Source organism: Mus musculus, chromosome 6 (assembly GCF_000001635.26).
Source record: "Mus musculus strain C57BL/6J chromosome 6, GRCm38.p6 C57BL/6J".
In the NCBI taxonomy this organism is placed as follows: domain Eukaryota; kingdom Metazoa; phylum Chordata; class Mammalia; order Rodentia; family Muridae; genus Mus; species Mus musculus.
In genome coordinates, this window is record NC_000072.6 from 49,196,604 (window position 1) to 49,217,594 (window position 20,991).

The window sequence follows — 20,991 nt, forward strand, 5'->3', positions numbered from 1 at the left end:
ATTCCCACCATAAACCTCTAACCCTATAAGCCAGACCCAGTTAAATGTTGACCTTTATAAGGGTTGTCTGCCTTGGTCATGATGTCTCTTCACAGAAATGAAACCCTAACTAAGACATTGAGCATGGTGGCTTGAATGAGAATGGCTCTCCCATAGGCTTATATGTTTAAATGCTTGGTCCCCAGTCAGTGGAACTGTTTGAGAAGGATTAGGAGGTAGTGGAGGAGGTGTGTCATGAGGGAAGGAGGGGGGTGAGATTCCTAAAACCCACTCCAAGCCCTGTGTGTGTGTGTGTGTGTGTGTGTGCGCGTGTGTGTGTGTGTGCGTGTGTGTGCGTGCGTGTGTGTGTGTGTGTGTGTGTGTGTGTGTGCCTGCTGCCTGTGGTTCAGGATGTAAAGCTTTCAGCTACTTCTCCAGCACTGTATCTGCCCGTTTGCCACCACACTCTCTGCCATGATATGGACTAACCATCCGAAACTGTAATCCCCACGTAAATGCTTTCTTCTATAGGGTGCCTTGGTTATAGTGTCTCTTCACAGCAACAAAATAGTAATTAAGACGGAAGTCAGTGATGGGTGGTGGCAGTAGTGCACATCTTTAATTCCAGCACTCAGAAAGCAGATGCAGGGGGATCTCTGTAAATTCAAGGTCATCCTGGTGGTCTACAGGAGAAGCTCCAGAACAGCCAAGGGCCACTCAGAGAAACCTTGTCTCAAGAGGGAAAGAAAGACTGAAGTTGGTACCCTGGGCTGGAGTATTGCTGTAACAGGCCTGATGTTGCTGCTTGTTGGCAGAACATCAAAGACTTTGGGACTAGTAGTTAAATGCTTTAAGGGGCCCAAATGGGCCATCCTGGTGGGAACTTGAAAGACTGTGCTAACGTCCAGGTGGGTGAAGCTCAGGAGGTTTCAGAAGGGAAGAGTATTAGCAGCTGTCCACTCTCAGAATATTTTCGCAAAGAATATGGCTGCTTTCTGCCCTTGTCCAAACATCTTTAAAATTCTGAAATCTGAAGCTTTTTTAACTATTGAGATCACCCCACAAAGACTTAGGTTTTGGAGTTTTCAGATTAAGAAAACTGAAAAAATTTCACATAAATATTCCCAAATTAATATATATATATATATATATATGATATACTTCTGGCCCCAAGTATTTTAGTTAGCAGATATATAACCTATACTGCCAAATGGAGCCCCTGCCAGCCGTCCGCAGCATGTGCTGGCTGTGTGAGCATCCTCTCCCTACACTCCTGCCAGCACCACATTCTCAATCGTATTCATTCTTCTGCAAGCTGGTAAGACAGAAAGTTCCCCTATAGCTGGCATTCCCTAACTAATAAGACTGGTGTCTGTTCTACAGACAGCTTCCAGATATGCTCTTCTGAACCCCCACTCTTATCTTTTGTCTAGATTTCTTTATGATCTCTCAGGATAATTTCACAACTAGGTGCATTTTGAGGATTCAAAAATCTATGTATCTGGATATATAAAGTACAGTTTCTTATATTTCCTGTGCATAACCGATAGTCTACAAAGAAATTTAAGACAATCTATGTCTCTGGACATATCTCTAAGACATTTGTCACTTGATTTGTCACTCATGGGAGGCAAACCTGGGGTTGGGGGGCAACAGGCTGCATGTCTGCCTTGCTGCTGGGAACTGGAGTACTGCCAGAATGTCGCTCAGGGAAAGCAGAGTGCAGTCTAGGAAAGGGGTCCCTCCCTATCCATGGCCTTCTGGGCGAAAAACATTGATGTTGTGGTTCTCAAACTCCTGTGTGCCCAAATGCTGCCGGGGACTGCCAGCGAGCAGTTGGGAATGGGAATCTGTGGCTGTGATGACCTTAACCTGGCATGAGGCAAAATCTGGTTTAGCTCCAAGTGAGTGTCAAAGTACAGTGGACCTAGAAGAGACATCTTCTAAGGGAGATCCAGGCACGGCTCTCTGACAAAGGCCTCCACCTTCAGCAATCCTTGATGAAGAAGACAGTCATTGCTTGTCCAAACTATTTTATTCATGGCGGTTAAGAGTGCTTGTCTTAGAACTTAAATACCTTTTGCAGAAAGGGATACCCAGGAAAGGAAGCTCATTGGATAAACACTCAGGTCCTATCTAGATACCTCATTAGCATAGAGCTCGCTAAGTTGTTAAGCAACATAGCAGGTTGTCATGGTCCTCTTAGTGGGATGTTGTGTCACATATTCCAAGACAGGTAGTCAGGGCAGGAGCTGATTCTAATGCCTACCATTCTCAATTATTAAGATTTACCAGCAGGTTTTTTTGAATCAACCTAGTTCTTCTGTCCCGTGGCACAGTTCTACTTGCCCCACAGATGGGATTGTGAAGAGCTGGTAGGCTAATCCCTCCTTCTCTTTTGCCATGGGGTAAATTCACAAACGTTATTGTACCAACTCCACGTAGACGTCAGTTAGCCCAAGAAGTCCTCCACAGACATCCATGTTACCACCCTCCTCACAGATGCCAAAACCATCACTCTGCGGAGCATCACAGAGCCAGCAAGGACTCACACCAACAGTGGTTTGTATAGCTCCAACCAACATGCTCCTGGCTCTCCTCCCTACACTGAGCTGTGGTCCCTAACTTCACTGTTAGTAATATAAAAGGACCAGTCATGGTTTTCTTTAAAAGCTCATTACATCATTTGGAGTGTCTTCAATAAAAATCAAATAATACTGAGAGCTTTAATCATCACCATTGACAATTGTCTTGCCATAACCAATGTTAATAACACGAGTGCAGTCATCTTTATTACAGGCTTGGTAGCCCTAATCATATCTTACCCCGATTACCCCACCAGAGGTTTACCCTAGAAGGCGAGAAAGCCGTGGAATGTTATAGGGCACAGCCACGCCCACAGAGAGTAAAGAGGCAAAAGCAACTCCACAAACTGTCAGGAGAACAGATCCCAAAACTGACCCAGACACCACATTTTCCATAATAATCCCAAATCACTGTGAGCCAAACAGCATATCCTGGTTAGCTTCTATTGCTGTAATGAAACACCGTGGCCAAAGGCAAGCTGAGGGGGAAAGGGTTTATTTGGCTTACACTTCCACATTGTAGTCTATCATTGAAGGAACCCAAGACAAGAACTTACATAGGCTAGGAACCTGGAGGCAGAAGCTGATGCAGAGGCCACAGAGGGGTGCTGCTTACTGGTTTGCTCAGCCTGCTTTCTTTCCCTCTCTTTTTTTTTTTAAAGATGTATTTATTTATCATATGTAAGTACACTATAGCTGTCTTCAGACACACCAGAAGAGGGCATCAGATCTCATTACAGATGGTTGTGAGCCACCATGTAGTTGCTAGGATTTGAACTCAGGACCTCCAGAAGAGCAATTAGTGCTCTTAACTGCTGAGCCATCTCTCCAGCTCTCAGCCTGTTTTCTTTTTTGTTTGTTTGTTTGTTTTTTGAGACAAGGTTTCTCTGTGTAGCCCTGGCTGTCCTGGGACCCGCTCTGTAGACCAGGCTGGCCTTGAACTCAGAAATCCGCCTGCCTCTGCCTCCCAAGTGCTGGGATTAAAGGCGTGTGCCACCACGCCCGGCCCCTCAGCCTGCTTTCTTTTACAACCCAGGACCACCAGCCTAGGGATGGTACCACACTCAATAAGCTGGGCCCTCCCCCATCAACCATTAATTAAGAAAATGCCTTACAGTCAGATCTTATGGAGGCATTTTCTCAATTGAAGTTCTCTCTTTTCAGACAACTCTAGTTTGTGTGTCCAGCTCACACAAAACCGGCCAGCACACAGCATCAACTAAACTGAAGGCTCCTGAAATTAATTACTCATGTAATCAAGTCCCTCCCAGAGCACACCTCAGCTTCTGCCCCCACCCCCCACCCCCACCCCCCCCACAACCAAGCCTGAATCAAGATCATCCTGCCCCACACCTGAGCCCCTCTAATCCTGAACAGCCTATAATCTGTTTACCTCTAACACACACACACACACACACACACACACACACACACACACACGCTGCTCTTCCAGAGATCCTAAGTTCAATTCCCAGCAACTACATGGTACCTCATAACCATCTATGATGAGATCTGGTACATTCTTCTGGTGTGTAGGTGCACATGTAGGCAGAACACTGTATACATAGTAAATAACCCTTAAAAAAAAAACACTCAGACACGGCATGGTGGCAGGCACACTGAGGGTTTGTCCCTGTTCAAAGTCAGCCTGGGTTACACAGTGAGACTCTATCTCAAAGAAAGGAGGGTGGATGGGTGGATGGGTGGAAAGAGAAAAAAGAGATACAACACCATATACAAAAAATACAGACATTTTAAAAATCCCAGGGATGCTGGAGAGATGGTTCAATGGTTATAAGAGCACTGGCTGCTCTTCCGGAGGTCATGAGTTCAACTCCCAGCACTTATATGGAATTCATAACTGTCTATAAGGAGTCCGATGCCCTCTTCTGGTATCCAAACAAAACACCCAAATATATAAGATACATATATACATACATACATACATACATACATACATACATACATACATACATCTTTTAAAACACCCAGGGCTAGCACGATGTCACAGGAGAAGTTAAGTGCCTTTCAGCTTGATGAGGTCAGTCTGAAGAGAGCTGATTCTACAAAGCGGTCCTCTGACCGCCACACACGTGCTGCGGTATGCACACGTCCACACATTTATTTTAAATAAAACAGTTTTTAAACTTCTGTCATATTTCATTTGCAAAAAAAGCAAGTGTCTACATTTGTGTAAAATGTGCTGATTTTAAAAACGGGAGGGGGTACCTTAAAAAAAATGGCCCAGTAAATAAGAGTGCCACTCTCCCATATGACTTGAGTTTTCTCCCTAGCACCCATATTAGGTGGCTCACAACCACCTGTAACTGCAGTTATTGGGGACCTAACACCCTTTTCTGGCTTTTGTGGGTACCTGCACATAAGTGGCTTACACACATATACATGAAATAAAACATAAACTTAAAAAAAAATAGGCACAGTGGTTAGAACCCTTGTACTCCCCTAGAGGCTTCAGGTTCAAGTCCCAGTACCCACATGATGTTCATCACCATCTGTAACTCCAGTGCCAAGAATGTGATGCCCTCTGCTAGCCCTCTTGGATACCAGACATGCACCCAAGCAAACCATCCATACACATATTTATAGAAAATAATTATTATAAATAAAATCAGATTTTAAGAACTGCAGTTGAACACAATGGTACAAACCTACATAGCTCCAGCTACTCAGGAAGCTGAGCTCTGAATCTGACAACTTGAGGCCAACAGGGGCAACACAGCAAGACCTCTCATCTCAAAAGAAAACTAAGCTAATTAAAGCTGGGAGTCTCAAGGGGGAACTCAATCATTACCTAGTTTGGGGGTGGGGGTTTGGTTTGATTTGGTTTGGTTTGGTGGTGGTGGTAGTGGTGACGGTGGTGTGGTTTGGTGTAGTTTTCAGACAGGGATTCTGTGTGCAGCCCTGGCTGTCCTGGAACTCACTTGGTACACCTGGATGGCCTCAAAATCACAGAAATCTGCCTGCCTCCTGAATGCTGGGCTTAATGCCTATGCTTTATTTATTTTTATTTTTTGGTTTTTAGCTTCCCAGTTATCTGCTGGCTACAAGTGATGCAGACATCTCTGGTAGACAAGGCAAGCGTTTCTATGGTGACACAGTCTTGAAAGACAGGTCTGGGTTTTGTTTGTATTGGTATTGGTGTGTGTTTTGAGACAGGATCTCACTATGTGACCTAGGTCCTCAACAATCTCACAGTCTTTCCTGAACCTGCCTCCAGGGTGTGGGAAATACAGGGTGCACCATAACATCACAGAAGGTCCTGACCCACCCTGCATTCCATCACCAGAGGCTTTATTTATTGTCAGCCTATGATTAATCCTGTCAATAATAGAAATTTTATAGCTCCCCCCATACCCCACACACATTGTACTTACAAATCTGTATTTTCATTGTTTTGTTTTGGGGTTTTGCTTTGCTTTGCTTTGAGATGGGTCCCACGAGCTGGCCTGAAATTTGTTTTCTAGACTAGGCTGGCCTCAAACTCAATTTGCATGTCTCTGGCTCCCAAATGCTGGGTTTCAGGCCTACATCGCCACACCCAGCTAAATGTATATTTTTGATATAACAATACTTGTTCTAAGAGTTTGTGTTATAAAATGTTTCAGACTAAAAACAGGCATGATGGTACAGTCCCATGGGGTCTTACAAGAGCCCTGGAAGACACCCTCTCAGACCTGAGCCTCCTCATCTTTAAACACTAGCATGCCTGGGCTAGAGAGTTAGCTCAATAGTTAAGGACATTTGCTGCGCTTTCAAAAGAGACCAGGGAGTTCCAAGCACCCACATAGTAGCTTCACAACTAGCTGTAACCCTAGCTTCAGGGACTCCAATGCATTTTTCTGACCTCCAAGAGCACAACACACACATATATATGCAAGCAAAACATTCACATACATGTTTAAAAAAAAAAAACTTTATGAAAGAAAAAAAGGAAAGAGTAAGGAAACATTGTCATGTCTTTTGTTACTGGGAATTACAATTCAAACCCAAAGCCTATATCCTTTAGGGCCTTTAGGATATAGGCTCTTCAGTTCTCCAAGGACACACAAGGTAAAGACTCCCCTCCAAGTCTCCTAACCCTCAACAATAAATGATATGAACTAAAGAGACTTCCCTCAGCAAGGCAGGGTCCTACCAAACAACTCAGGACAAAAAGGAACCATTTAATAACCTAAGAATGTATTCCCAGAGTAACAGTCACTCTAGGGAGAAAGCTGAGCCATGTCTCTACAGACTCTAGCCTACTCATTCATAGAAAGATGAAGGTGCTAAAGAATGTATCAAAGGCAAAGGGCTTGGTTTTGGTGCTGGTGGTGGGTTTGGGAGGAAGGAGGTCTCTGTATAGCCCAGGCTGTTCTAGAACGCAGGGATTCACCTTCCTCTCCTGAAATTAAAGACATGCACCACTATACCAGGCTTTGATTTCTTTCTTAAAACTGATGTCTGGGGCTAGAGAGATTGATCAGTGGTTAAGAGCACTGACTGCTCTTCCAGAGGTTCTGAGTTCAATTCCCAGCAACCACATGGTGGCTCACAACCATCTGTAATGGGATCTGATGCCCTCTGCTGGTGTGTCTGAAGATAGCTACAATGTACTCATATAAATAAAAAGAACTCTTTAAAAAAAAAAAAAAAAACCTGAGCTGGGTGTGTAGCACTCACAGCATGGGGGTGGGAGTGAGGGGGTACAGGTGGAGTGGGTGTAAGAGTGCCAGGCATTCAAGGCCAGACTTGGCTCCTAAGACTCTGTCTGCAAAAACAAAACAAAATTAAGACCCCTGAAGGGTTTCACTCCGAAATAAACTATGATTCTCAACTATCTTGACCTGTCTTTATTAAATAAAGACAGTAGTAAGCCAATCCTTCAAAGACTTCCAAGCTGGCAAGAAACAGTCTCTGCCTTGCCGTATCCTAACAAACAAGATGGAGCTGCCGTGTAATACACTTGAGGATTTGCACGAGGGGGCCAGCAGTCGGCTCCACAGTGTAGTGTTGCGGGCCAGTCTCCTCTCCCAAGGGCTCTGTGAAGAATCCTTCAGTAAAGCAATACCACAGAAGAATATACAGTTTGTCTGTTTAATTTTCCTTCCTGGAAACAGTAGGTGTCTAATATTTTGAGAAAGTAGCAGCTTTTTAAAAGATTTATTTATTTTATGTATGTAAGTACACTGTCGCTATCTTCAGACACACTGGAAGAGGGCATCGAATCCCATTACAGATGGTTGTGAACCACCATGTGGTTGCTGGGAATTAAACTCAGGACCTCTAGAAGTACAGACAGTGCTCTTAACCGCTGAGCCATCTCTCCAGCCTGAAAGTAGCACTTTTTAAAGAAAGATTTTAATTTTGTGTGTATGTGTTGTGTTGTGTAAGTCATATGTATATAGGTGCCTTGGAAGCAGAAGTCAGACGGCCTGGAACTGGAGTTACAGGTGGTTATGAGTTGGTGCTGAGACTTGAACTCTGGTCCTTTGGAAGAGCAATGCCTACTTTTAACCTGTTCTTTACTGCTGAGCCAGCTCTTCAGTGCCAAAGAGCATTTTACTGATACTGATCAAAGAACTTACCCAAACACAAGTCTTGACAGGAAGCCAAGTCCCTCACGGTCAGCTGATCTAAGAAAACACTTCATTCCTGCAGCTAAGGTGGCCATCAAAGGTAGAATTTACAACTGAAGAGCCTGCTCTCATCTGGCATGAGATTTTCAAAATTAAGGAAGAATTTAGGCACTTTCAAAAGATCGTATTTCTTGTAGCACAAGTTGAGTAAAATGAAAACTATACTTAACTTCTCCCAGCATCCAAAACAACCAAATGACTAACTTTAAGGAGCTAGATGTGGTGATATATGCCTGTAACCCCAGCAGTAGGGGAGGCTGTGACTAGAGAATTTAGAGTTTGAGGCCAGCCTGAGCTACAGAGTAAACTAATTAAAACTAGCCTATGCTATCCATAATGACTTGACCACCAATTTCAAACTCTGTTTGTCAAATCATGATGTTCTACAGAAGATCTAAACTTCACCTCATCCTTTTGCTAAGACAGCTCTAGAGGATTTCCCAAATGCATGTTAGTAAAAAGCAGTATGACTTGTTTAAGAAACTGAGCTCACGAGCTGGGCATGGTGGCGCACGCCTTTAATCACAGCACTCGGGAGGCAGAGGCAGGCAGATTTCTGAGTTCGAGGCCAGCCTGGTCTACAGAGTGAGTTCCAGGACAGCCAGGGCTACACAGAGAAACCCTGTCTCAAACCCCGCCCCCCAAAAAACAAACAAGAAACTGAGCTCACCATGAACAGAAATAGTGAAATGCACCAGACATGGTCAGATGTCACAAACAGGTTTTGTCTGTTAAACAAGACGATTTACTGAAGTTAGGGGAATCTTCCAGCTCTAACAAATTAGAAATAATAAACTTATAACTGTTTCTAGAAATTAAGAGCCTAATAAATGAAATCTGGAAGAAATGTTATATTCCAGGTCATTGAAATATCATACACCCATTCTCTTTCAGCAGTAGAACCAGAATAATGAGTTAGTTGCTTATTTTTCTTTAAGAGATATATAGATGTGGTCTCTATGTCTTTAATCCCAGCACGCTGGAGGCAAATGAAGGCAGATTGTTTAAATTCTTGTTTTCAGTTTTATTTTATGTGTATAAGTGTTTTGCCTACATGTGTCTATGCATCTTGTAGATGACTGGCGCCTACAGGTCAGAATTGGATGTTAGAGTAACAGATGGTTACGAGCCACCATGTGAGTCCTGGGTCCCCTGCAATAGCAAAAAAACGAGCTTAAATGTTGGGCCCTCTCCTCTGCACCAAAGACTGAGATTTAACACCACCTCAACTCACATACTCATCTACAGCACGGAACTCCTGAGCAGGACCCAACCCAGGTGACTATACCTCCTTTTCCAGTCTATTTAACTTTTCCTCAAAACACTCCCTCTGACCATTGTAAAGAAAGTGTTTTTTTTTTTTTTTTCCCATCAAGGCAGTGAACCCAAAAAGGACTCGTTACTCCCTGATCCTTCTTCCCCTTCTCCTACCTGCTGAAGAGCCAATCACATCAGACTGTGAGGTCAAACTCTGATCAATGAGATGAGACACAGTCACTACCTCAGTTAGGGATGAAACACAAAGGCTATCTCTGTTCCTAGTCTCTACTCACATACACACACCTTTCCCCCACTCATTTAGAGACTTGTTTACTTTTGTTTTCTGTGTATGAGTCTTTTTACCTGTATATACATATGTGCACCACATGGGCACCTGGTGCCTACAGAGGACAGAGGGAGCATTGGATCTGCTGGGGCTGGAGTTACCTTATATGGAGCTGCCATATAGATGATGGGAACCAAATCTGAATCCTCTGGGAGAGGAGCCAGGGCTCTAAACCACTGGTCTATCTCTCCAACCCCTCTGGCAAATCCTTTTTACAAAAAGAGCTTGCCTTGCCAAGTTACTTTCACTTTGCTGGTGAGTTTCTTTGTATGGCACTGAGCTAGTTCTCATCCCACACATCACCATGGTGTGAGAATTAGCTCACCCTGTTTCAGTGGCTTCTCCCTCCTCCGACAGAGCCTTAGGCTCAGTCCCTTGATGATCTTGAACAATTTGATGGTTTCAAGCACATGAGTCAGTCTCCATCCACCTTCTTCATTTCTTTGAGCTCCAGACTGAAAGATACAAATGCCTTCTCCATCTCTTTTTTATTTCTACTAGAAAATTGCTGAAAGTAAAGTTTCTACCTTCCACCCAGAGTCTGTCCCTTCTCCAATCATGGTCCTCTTCCACACTGTTGCTCTAACCAAAACATCTTGTCATCCTTGATTCTCAACATTCTGATCTCATTCTTCAGCAGTTACTGAGACTGCTTCTTAGAAACATACAGAGCCTTGGCTAATACAAACACATTTCTTCCAAGAAAATAAAAGCAGAGATTGGTTCTCCATTTCTACTGATAAAAACAATTTTAAAATGTTTTCAGTACTGAAAATTGAACCCTGGACTTGAATATGGTAGATAATAAACACTCTACCACTAGGGTACACCTTCAGTCCAATTTTCATAAATTTTCTGTTCCAAGCATTTGAAGCCAGTAGCCCCTTTAGCAGAAACAACAATTAATGTTAAAGATTTTTCCCAAATATATGTTAAGACTAGAGATAATTCTGGGCCACACAGCAATGCCAAAAAATAAAGGCCTGGGATATGAAGCTGCAGGAGAGAGCTTCCTACTCTGACTGTAATCCCCAGCACCTGTGTAAAAATGTAAAGATGGCTACCACCCACCAACCCCTCCCATGATGATCATGTACACAACTCTACCATCTGCAGACAGAGACTATTTCCTTATCTTTCTTGCATCCAGTTTGGCCTGATAAATTTCCTTAATGAGACAAAGATAACAACGTGCCAATCTCAGGGGAGGGATGTGGAGGGGAGGACCTTTTTTGGCTACTAACTGACACCACCAAGATTTTACAAGGATAAGCACCAAGGGTCCAGTTATGAGGGAGATTCCTCTAGGACTCTTTATTCCAGTTTTAGTAAATCACCCAAAACGAAGTCATGTGGGACAGAACCAACCACCTAACAGACTCATAGAAACAGAAAGAGTTGTGGCGCTCGCCTTTAATCCCAGCACTTGGGAGGCAGAGGCAGGCGGATTTCTGAGTTTGAGGCCAGCCTGGTCTACAGAGTGAGTTCCAGGACAGCCAGGACAACACAGAGAAACCCTGTCTCAAAAAAAAAAAACAAAAAAAAAAAAAAAAACAAAAAAAAAGAAAAGAAAAGAAAAGAAAAGAAAAGAAAAGAAAAGAAAAGAACCTGCAGTGAGCCTGGGTCATACAGCAAGATCTACGATTCAAGGAAAAGGAAAATCTACACTTGGTCGTTTCCTCTTACAGCTCTACTACGGTTTTCTTAGTAAGTTCAAACTATTTCCTAATCAAGTTAAATGGTCTCAGGATAATTCTTTAAAACATGTACAACTGGTACGGGTCGTGTGTCGTCCGTCCCCGTCCCCCCCCCCTTCAGACAATAAAATTCACATCCCATGTTAATATTTGATACTATTTATTCACTAATGCTAAGCACTTACCAGACAGAACATCAGGTCATGATAAATTAAACCTTCCATTTTAACAGAGCACTACAAAGTATGCCTACCACCAGCCTTCGAGCAAAACCCTGGCAGTACAAGCCAATTAATTTGTAAACATCGGACATACAGGGCAGAAATCCTAACTAAGAATGCAATCCTTTGGTCACTGCTACCACAGTGCCACCTCCTGTCTTGTGACTCTGGAAGCTTGAATCAGAGGCAACAGTTGATAGAGGAAACAGAGCTAAGAATAGCACAGCCAAACCATCTTTCTGCTTCTCCTTCCTCGCAGTCCAAACCAACTGTCAGAGTGAGCAAACAGATAATTCATACCTGTCAAGAATTAGTTACTGCTAGGGAAGCTGCTAAGGACAACTGCAGGGGAGTTTCTCACCAAAATGGAGGTGGTTCAACAGCCTCGCTTTAATTCAAGATCCCGGGCCTATGACAACACACACAGCGGCGGGGCTCACAAAGGGCTTCAAAGCATGGCAAAGATAATTTTCCACTCACTGACTGCCTGAAAGTTGTACACAGGAAAAAGGTGGGGGAAAGCTACGTAACTACCCTGCTACAGAAATTTTCAAGTGAAGCTCCACAGAGGGAAAGCACTGGATCTCTGTACTTCCAAAAGATATTTTTAATCTGAAGCCTATCCAAGAACCCATTTGCTTCCAGGAAAGTGCCCAAACCTCGGAACGAATGATGCCCCTTAGAGTTTGTCACAAAAGGCGTCTGGTCCTGAACAAGAGTCTCAGCAGCCACAAAGGTAAAAAACCAGGGCCAAGAGCTGAGGACAGGCTCCCTATTCCTATTGGCTCTGAGGATGGGCTCCCTATTCCTATTGGCTCAGAGGACGGGCTCCCTATTCCCATTGGCTCAGAGGACAGGCTCCCTATTCCCATTGGCTCAGAGGACAGGCTCCCTACTCCCATTGGCTCCGGATGCATGTGATATTTCAGTAACATCTTTCTCAGGGCAACTGTGAAAAAAACATAGAAGAAGCTACTTAGCAACATCCATTTGCTTCCTAAAAGATCCTTTTAAGGCCAAAATAAGAAATCTCACAAATTCTAACTATATTGAACAAGTAGGAAATTGGGGGAAAAAAAAATCAAAAAATCCCTCCAGCCACAAGCACTTAGTCACACAGTGCCAAGTTTATGTTGTGCACTGAAAAGATAACTCTGCTTGAAATTCCTCCCCAGCCAAGTTCCCTAACGTTAAGCCACGATTCAAAAGTGAGACTATCTGTCCCAGACCACTAAGGAATAGCTTGTGTTTAAATGTTCAATGCTGAAAACAGTGTTTGCTATCCTGACTCTGAAGCTGGCCCCACAGCCAGCAGTTACAACGTCCTGGGCTAATGGGCACAGGGCATCCTTCTATTCTACACTTAACAGCCACTGAGGCAGCACACTAGGTTTTTAAATAGCCACTTACAGTGAGATGAAATTAACGTCCCAGCAACTTCTACTCAACTGACACTGCAAGCACAAGATTCCAGTATCAAAGTAGGTTGTTCTCTTTATCTTCTTGTTAAGAATATGAAGTACTTGAGTGTTAGAACCACAAACTAAGGATCTTTCTTGGTTCATATTAACTATAACATCTTATGATTTTTTTTCTCCTTTACTCAAATATTTATAACCAAGGTTAATAGCTAAATAAATCACAACTCTGATTAAATATGAGTAGGCTGTGAAAAACTGAAAATAGGAAAAAAGGGATCATGAATCTGAAAGTCATGGAAATTTAGCTAAAACCACCATGTCTCAGTTGTGCAGTGTCAGCAACTTTACATTTCTTCTCTTGTGCCCAACAGCCCACAGCATAACGAAAACAGGGCAGCGGTACCTTGTACATAAGCAAACAGCAGAGTCCAGAAGCCCTACAGACACCACAGGCCCTCCCAAACAATCCTTCCTAGGACTGCTACAATCCTTCCTAGGCAAAACTTCTTCCTCACTCACCTCAAATCCGAGAGTTAAAAAAAAAAAAAAAAAAAAAATCAGGCCTGCCTCTGGAAGCTATCAAGCCTTCCCATGCTGTATCTTTTCTTGATTTTGGAACTGAGGGTGTAACACCATCTCAAAGTCCAAAGCATGCTTCTTTTCTGCAAACAGGGATCCTCGGGCCCTGTGCACTCCGCTGTAATCTACAACAGAGGGGCGTCTGAATGCAGAAAAGCCACATTCCTTCCACATTCCCTTGAGACTTCAGTAATGGGGAACTAAGCTTGGTTTGAACCAAACTCAACAATACCCCCTTCCTGCACGGGTCCCGCCCAGCTCAGCTTGCAGCCAGCCTGCAAGCATCCAATCACCTCTGTGCCTGCTCCCCTGTCCATCCCTCTCAGTGCGGCCAGAAACATTCCCCAGCACTCGGCTCCTCCCGACATGCCTTGCAAACAGGTATAAAGGTCACTGCCCTGCAAGTAGGCGTGCCTGCCTCAGATGCCCACATAGTGGTGGAAAATGACTGCAAAGCATAACAAACTCCATCCCAAAGTTCAGCAGGCTACCCTGACGACCAATCGATCTGACTGTGCTGTGCAATCAAGTCACTATCAAAGCAATCCACATGATCAATCACTAACAAAATAATCCACACCTTGCCATAGGTGGGTGAGTGCGCACATAGGGGCCAGGTCACTTCCTGGCTCTTCCAGAGCCTGTGAAATGATGGAAGGGTCCAGATAAGAAGAACTGCACAGCTTCAAGGGTCAGTGAAAACTAAACTATAATGGAGATGAACACTAAAGTTTCCAGAGAGACACAGAAGTCTTTATGCAAAACACTTCAGTAAAGGATTTCTAGCACTCAACTGCTCCCAAGTCAGAAAAACAGAAAGGTACTCCGTCAGCTCACTTCACTCTACCTGTAAGGCCTACGTCACTGGCTAGTAAGACCACATTTAAAACCCTACGCATTCTGGTAGTGGGGTGGGGGGCCAGGGCAGGAAAAGCTTCTGTTGTTATTAATAAACTGAAGAAGCAAGCGTCCAGTAAACATTTGCCCCCACTTGTTACTATCTCCTAGTCTTCCAAAAGAGGAACCCTGCAATTCAAACAGTAACAAGTAACTGTTTCCAGCATAAGCAAAGCTTTAGGAGGAAGACTAGCAGTTGTTACCCAAGTTCCTAAATTAATTCTCCACACATGGGAAGACATTAACTTCAAAAATAAAAAACAGAGGATACAGCAAACTGAGGTCAACCCATTAGCTGGAGCTGAAAAACTCACTTAATGTTTTTAAATTTAAAAAGACATTTAATGTTTTAAATTCACAACAGTCCCTTTGTTAATTATAATCATTTGCCCTGCCCAAGGATTCTGGAGTGGAAGGCCTCTGGCATGCTAGGCAATCATTCTACTAATAGGGTACAACACCAGCTCTTCGTTTTGTTGTATTGCTTACTTTTAATTCTACAGTGGATTTAAAAACCAAGAGCTAAGGGTGTGCCTCAAGTGGTAGAGTGCTCGCCTGCATAAACCAACCCCTTGAAAGATTGGGGGGGAGAGGGGAGTGACGGGAAGGGGGCCGGAGGGACAAGCACTAAGACACACTGGATAAACATGAAACCAACTAGCATGTGTGCAATAAGGTTCGTTTTTCCAAAATGGCTGATTCACAGGCTAGGTCTCTAAACTTCTTAAGGGCAAATGAGTTGTGCCTCAATTGTTTAAATTCCTATGAAACCAAGATCAGTTTGATACTTTTTATCCACATCTACTTTAGAAGAGTAAACAAAAATAATAAAAGACTACATTCTACTATATGAAATAACTTGACCCTTATCAAAATAGACCTAAATCTGGTTACACAAATATCTTTCCAATTATCTTAGGCGAAATTAAACAAGGACTTAAAAAGGAACCTACAAGTATCCACACTAGTTTATTTCTAAAACGAGGAGTGTGAAGTGATTCATGTGGAAGAGAGCTTCATTCAAAACAGTCACACAGCATTCTTGCCCTCTGTCTCTGCAGGGCAAATCCCTCTGTCCCCCAGAGCACACTCTCAGAAACACTTAACCAGATACACACAGCCCTGGTTTGAATTAACTTCAGGCTTATTGTTTGCTCCAGGTTAGGAATGGGGGAAGACTGAAAAGCCAGCCAGAAACCCTAACCCCACCTTGCAAAACCCAGCAGGCTAACCTCAGTCTTTCCAGTTAAGAGTTACAGAGTCGGGGGGGGGGGGGGGGGGGGGGAGGGCAGGGAGGGAGGGGAAGGGGGGCGCTTCTCCAAAAAGCTTCAGTAGCTAAAATAGCCTGCAAATATTTTGTAAAGTGACAGCTACAGATGCTCTCATAGAAGAGAAATCTCAGTGAAGTTGCAGATTCCCCCAGCCTTCACCGTCTCTTGGTGATTATTTGTAAGCAAAATACACCAAGGGACAGGAGGAGCTGGAACAAAGGCACTGTTAGGAAAAAAAAAAACAACAACAACAAAAAAAAAAAAACAACTTTGGAGTGTTTGAAAGGCCCCAGGACCCCAGCATTCACTGTGTTCCAATGGCCGCTGGCTGGCCAGTGAACCAGGGCAAAAGCAACTGTGTTCCTCCTCCTGTATTAGAAGCGCCCACCACGGCGGACCAGCTTCTCCACATCTGTCCTGGACCTGTCTTCTAAATCCCGTAGGTTCCCAAAGACTATTGGCTTTTGAAACTCGGGCTGCCAGTTGAGACCTAAACCTGCTCTGCCAAGAACATGTAGCTGTGAGAGCTTCCTTGACAGGCTTTTAAAACAGCAACAATAACCCAGAAGCAGGGGCCGCAGGCAAGCCCCCATTTACGTCCCAGAATTATCAACGCGCGCGCACACACACCTGCCATAAACTTAAAGGCAAGCAGAAAAAGAGCTAGCTGAACCGTGGCCCCAGCGTGTAAGCCAAAGGGTCCGAGTTTGCATCTGTGTTCTGTGCTTCCTCCCTAAAAAGCGGCCAGAAAAGGGTAAATCCGCTCACCTCTGCCGTTTAGGGACCGAGTGCTCAACTTCCATCGGTTTCCCATGTAGTTCCATTTTACCTGTGAACACACAAGAGGCAAGACGACGGGCTAAATTCAGCAGCTTTCCCCACCTTGAAATCTACAGTCTTTAAGAGAAAACACACCCTGCTTCAGTGACCTCAGCAGGGCCCCAAGATTCCCACCCGACTCAAGGACAAGGGAGGAGCAGGGCAAGGAGAGGGTGCAGAGCTGACCCTTCGGGTGGGTGTGGCTTTTTAACTTGCAGAAAGCTGGGGAGGGAGAGCAAGAGTCAGGCTCACCACTTGGGTTGCAATTTTCGCCTCCTGACCCCCTCCAAGGGCCACCCCGCACCCCAAGGTCTGCAAGAGACACACCCCCAACAAACAGCCTGCCATGGGGGCGCGCGGCCTTCTTTCTGGTCCACATCCAGGTTGGCCTGGAGCACTGGGCGATGGGATTAAAGAGCCAGGGTGCCAGGAGGAGATTGGGCGGCCGGGGTGCTGGTCCACGCGCGCTGACCCATCAAGGCGCCGGCCTCGAGTCCAGCTGGGGACGGTGGAAACCGAAAGGCACGGACAGCTGCTCTCCCCTCGGGCATCCAGGCAGAGCGCACTCAGACACCCGGGCCGCGGCTGCGCGCACGGGCCGGGACTGCGGCGCCGCGCGTGGCAGGGCTGCCGTTCTGGCAACAGCCGGCCGCCGCCGCCCACCTGCCCCTTTCGCTCTAACGACCCCGCGAGGTGGACGCGGCGGCGTGGAGCGGGACCGCCTGGACGCGGCCTCCCCCCGGGCGTAGGCTCAGGCCACTTTCTGTTCTCTACGGCTGGGGGACAGCGACCAGACAGAGGGCCCGGCGGGCGTCCACGCTGGGCCCCAAGGCCCGCCTGGCCCGGCCTGCAGCACGCGCCGCGCCGCGCCCCGCGACTGACAGCGCGTCCCCCTCCCCACCCCCACCCGCCCCGCAAGCGGGGTCCCGGATGGCAGCTGCGGAGACGGGGAGGCCCCGACCACGCGCGCGGGCCCCACCTGAAAGCGCCTCGATGGCCTTGAGGGCCCAGCCCTCGTCCGGGCAGTCCACGAACGCGTAGCCCGTCTTCACCAGGAAGGGGCCCGCCACCGGGATCTTAGCGTCCTTGAAGACACTTTCCAGGTCCGCGGGGCCGGCGTGGTCGCTGAGGTTCCCGATGTACAATTTGTTCATTGTGAAAAGGGGTCGTTTTAAAACCCGAGGAAAATGCTAAATTAAAAAAAGCACCCACGGCGGAGGATGGAGCCGGTGGATTTTGTTCCTCTCCTCTTGGCTTTCAAACCCACACAGTGACCCAAGCACGGGAGCGGCGGGCGAAAACCAGATCCCAGGGTCCTTTTTCCTCTTCTGGGTATTAAAAAAAAGAGAGAAAGAAAAAGCCTAGCGACGAGCCCAGCGTCGAGTCTTCCTAACTCTGGGGAGGAGGCGGGATTAGCGAGAGAAAGGAGGAGGCGCGGGGGGAAACTACTTTTTGTCTCTTCCTCCCCAACCCCTTTGGCAGCGGCCAGCGGGCTGTGAAAATATCACACTACGTGGGGCAGGCGCCGCCTCCCCGTAAAAAAAAAAAACCCCGAGGGGTGACTGGCAGCGGCGAGGGGAGCGGGGCGGGGGCAGCCGCTCCGAGTGTCCGGCTTTTTGAATGAGCCACGTGTTCAAACTACAAATCAACGTCTCACGTGAGGAATCCCAGCGCCTCAATTAGAGTGGGTTTCGGAGGAAAGAGAAAAAAAAAAAAAAAAAAAAAAAGCGAGAGGGGGAGGGGAAGCGAGATTGGGCGAGGAGGGACCCCGAGCTGGAGCCGGAGCCGGAGCCGGGGAGGGGGTGGAGAGCGTCCAGCCGCTGCAGCCGGCGCCAGGCGCGATGGGCACGGCGAGTTTCCAAAGGGTCCGAGCCTCGGGAGGGTCAGACGAACGATCCTTTTTCCTTAAGATGAGGAAGCGGTTAGGGGGTCCCGCGGTTGCAGTTACCGTAGTTTGTAACCATTCGATTTTTAAAAAATGGGTCACTTAACAACGAAATCTGAATGACAATCTCGAACTCAGTCGGTGGCTCTGATGACCGGGGAAAGTAGAACCCGGGGGCAGAGCGCCGCTCCCCTCGAGGGCCCCGGGGACCGAGCAAGCGGGGCGGCCCGGGCCGGCGTGGGGGAGGGGAGCCGACGTCCTGGGCGGGTGTCTACGCGACACCTCCTCCGCCTGCGCTCCGGGTGGCTCTCCGCCTCGCCGTTCATTGGCTGCTCGGCTACGAGAAGACTCTGGATAAATGAGGCCGGGGGCGGGCTGGCCGCGTGGGGGAGGGGCGCGGGGCGGAGGCTGTGGGGCTGGGGGTGGCCGAGTGGGAAAAGTCGGTACTTAAAGGGAAACCCTCGCTTCCTGTGGTTTTTCGAAGGGGGAGGGCTGGGTGTGGGGGAGGACTGATACTTTTATTTAAATAATTTTTGTTAAAGAACTTGGGACTCTAAGGGAACCCTGTTCAGCGTCAGCCTAAGGTGGCGGCCGCGCTGGGAAACTATTCCTCGGCTCTTTCCGCCTTCCTTTGACTGTGAGAGCCATTCATAATTTTCCCTGTAGGTAACGAGCACAATGGTGGTTGGGGGGTTGGGTCTGGGCCCGGTGGAGCCTTCCTGATCCTACTAAATGTGAGCCGGAGAACAGGAATAGGGAAAAAAGGGCAGTACCCCTGTCCTTGTGAAAACCTTCAACTGTGGCTTAATGGTTGTGTGCTCTACTCAAAGGCTTCAAAGATAACTTGTGATATATTTTTAACAGGCATTTTATGGAAAAGAGAAATTGCCGGGTTTGGATGACTGAAATTAAGCTCTATATAGCCTGAAAATACAGGCAGAAATCTAATGTTTTGCTACTCTCGCAAGTTGAAAAATGTGAATAGAGAAAATATGTGCTTCATACTACAAACGCCTTCAGCAATTGATAATTTGATATGGTGTTCTCTTTCAAAAAAAAAACTTAATAATACTTTATCTCTGACAGAAAAACAAGTAGCAGCTTGTTTTTAAAACGTGAAATTATTGAAAGATCTAGAGTATTTGCATTTTGTCTTTAAAAGGAACTTACAATTCTGTGTGAAGTAACCGGAAGGTGTCAGATCACCCATTTTCAATGCAACTATTCTTTCTAACAGGTTTTTCTTTCCTGCTAAGCAAACCCAACTGTATAAATGAAAACAAACTTTAATAGTATTTTCACCTAAGTTTAATTTAGTAAAATGGTCTTTATGAAATTATGAGACAGTATTCAGAACTATTGGAAATCTGGAAAGAACATCTTTGGAAGTGAATTTTTAAGGCTAAGCTAGCTATTTTAAAAAGTTATTCTTCGCCTTCATGCATTTGGAAAGAGAAGCAGCTCTCAAGGAAAATATGTATTCCTTTAGACTTCTGTGGCATTCAAAAAAAATCACTATAAATTTTACGAATTTAATTTTGTAGTACTTGTGAACCAAGCCTTGTTGGAGAAATGTTTTGATTTGTAATGTTTGCTTTTCTGGAAATCACTTTGAATATGATCATATAACTTAATATTTTTTAATAGCAAACTGATCAGCTTGCTACCAAATTGTATTGATTCCCCCTTCCCCTGGATTAAATGTACTTTGTTTTATTGAAAATTATATCTAACGAAATAACTACTTTTAAAAACATGGGATATATTATTTTTATCTGTCACTGTCAAACAAATCTTAACAGCTGGAATTTAAACCAAGAGTGTGTCAATTTAATGAATATGTTCCTGGGCGCCTGTGAATTTAATGTTTTATTGTTGTAACAAACTGGATACTTTGTCTAGGACCTTAACACTCCAATAATAAAGTTGAAACATCAAAAAGGTAGTGGACATAAACCACTTCCAATCTGCCAAACATTTGGGAGATTGAGTATACACTCCGTGGCAAAATTAAAAACAAAAACAAAAAAACTGGGTAATTATTAATTTAGCTTTTCGAGCGAAAAATACTTGAATTTTTCCAGAACACATATTATTAAATCCGTGTAACTTCTCAGATTCGTAAGTTAATTATATGGATGCCTTAAAGAACTTTCTCACATTATTTGTATATGAACCAAAACAATTCTTCAGCAGTTGTAGCTCCCTAAGTAATATTAATTCCACGGAGGAAGGATTCCCACCCATCTGTTTACACATTCGATAGCTACATTTCTTCTGATGACCCGGAAAAGTAAAAATGTTTGAGGTTCTGTGTAACGTGAAAGTATGCCTAGGTCCGTTACCGCTGCTGTAGCCACAGGTTGTGGGCAAAGCAAAGGGTGGCCCTAGG

The 20,991-nt window shown here is 45.3% G+C and overlaps 1 protein-coding gene and 1 long non-coding RNA gene across 6 annotated transcripts in view; both read right to left on the reverse strand.

Annotated features, from left to right (window-relative positions):
• The window catches only part of Igf2bp3 (insulin-like growth factor 2 mRNA binding protein 3), a 130,252-nt gene extending 111,386 nt beyond the window's left edge, over positions 1-18,866 (reverse strand). Inside the window, exons 1-2 of one of the 4 annotated variants that reach the window (XR_377421.4) lie at positions 17,694-18,866; positions 16,664-16,724 (exon numbers count right to left, since the gene is read on the reverse strand). Coding sequence is in view for 2 of the 4 variants with exons in the window: in NM_023670.3 (NP_076159.3) it covers positions 16,664-16,724; positions 17,694-17,868 (236 nt within the window). In the remaining 2 variants the exon portion in view is untranslated. Of the gene's footprint in view, positions 1-16,663; positions 16,725-17,041; positions 17,573-17,693 lie in introns of those variants that run through there. The other 3 variants (XM_030255148.1, NM_023670.3, XM_006505517.4) reach the window with 3 other exon arrangements.
• D030074P21Rik lies at positions 9,207-16,657 on the reverse strand. 2 transcript variants are annotated; one of them, XR_869057.2, is made up of 2 exons: positions 12,387-16,657; positions 9,207-10,264 (listed from the first exon to the last, which is right to left on the reverse strand). It is a non-coding gene; the product is annotated as an RIKEN cDNA D030074P21 gene (long non-coding RNA). The 2 variants fall into 2 exon arrangements; XR_869056.2 differs by having other exon boundaries at positions 12,028-16,657.
• Positions 18,867-20,991: the final 2,125 nt, after the last annotated feature.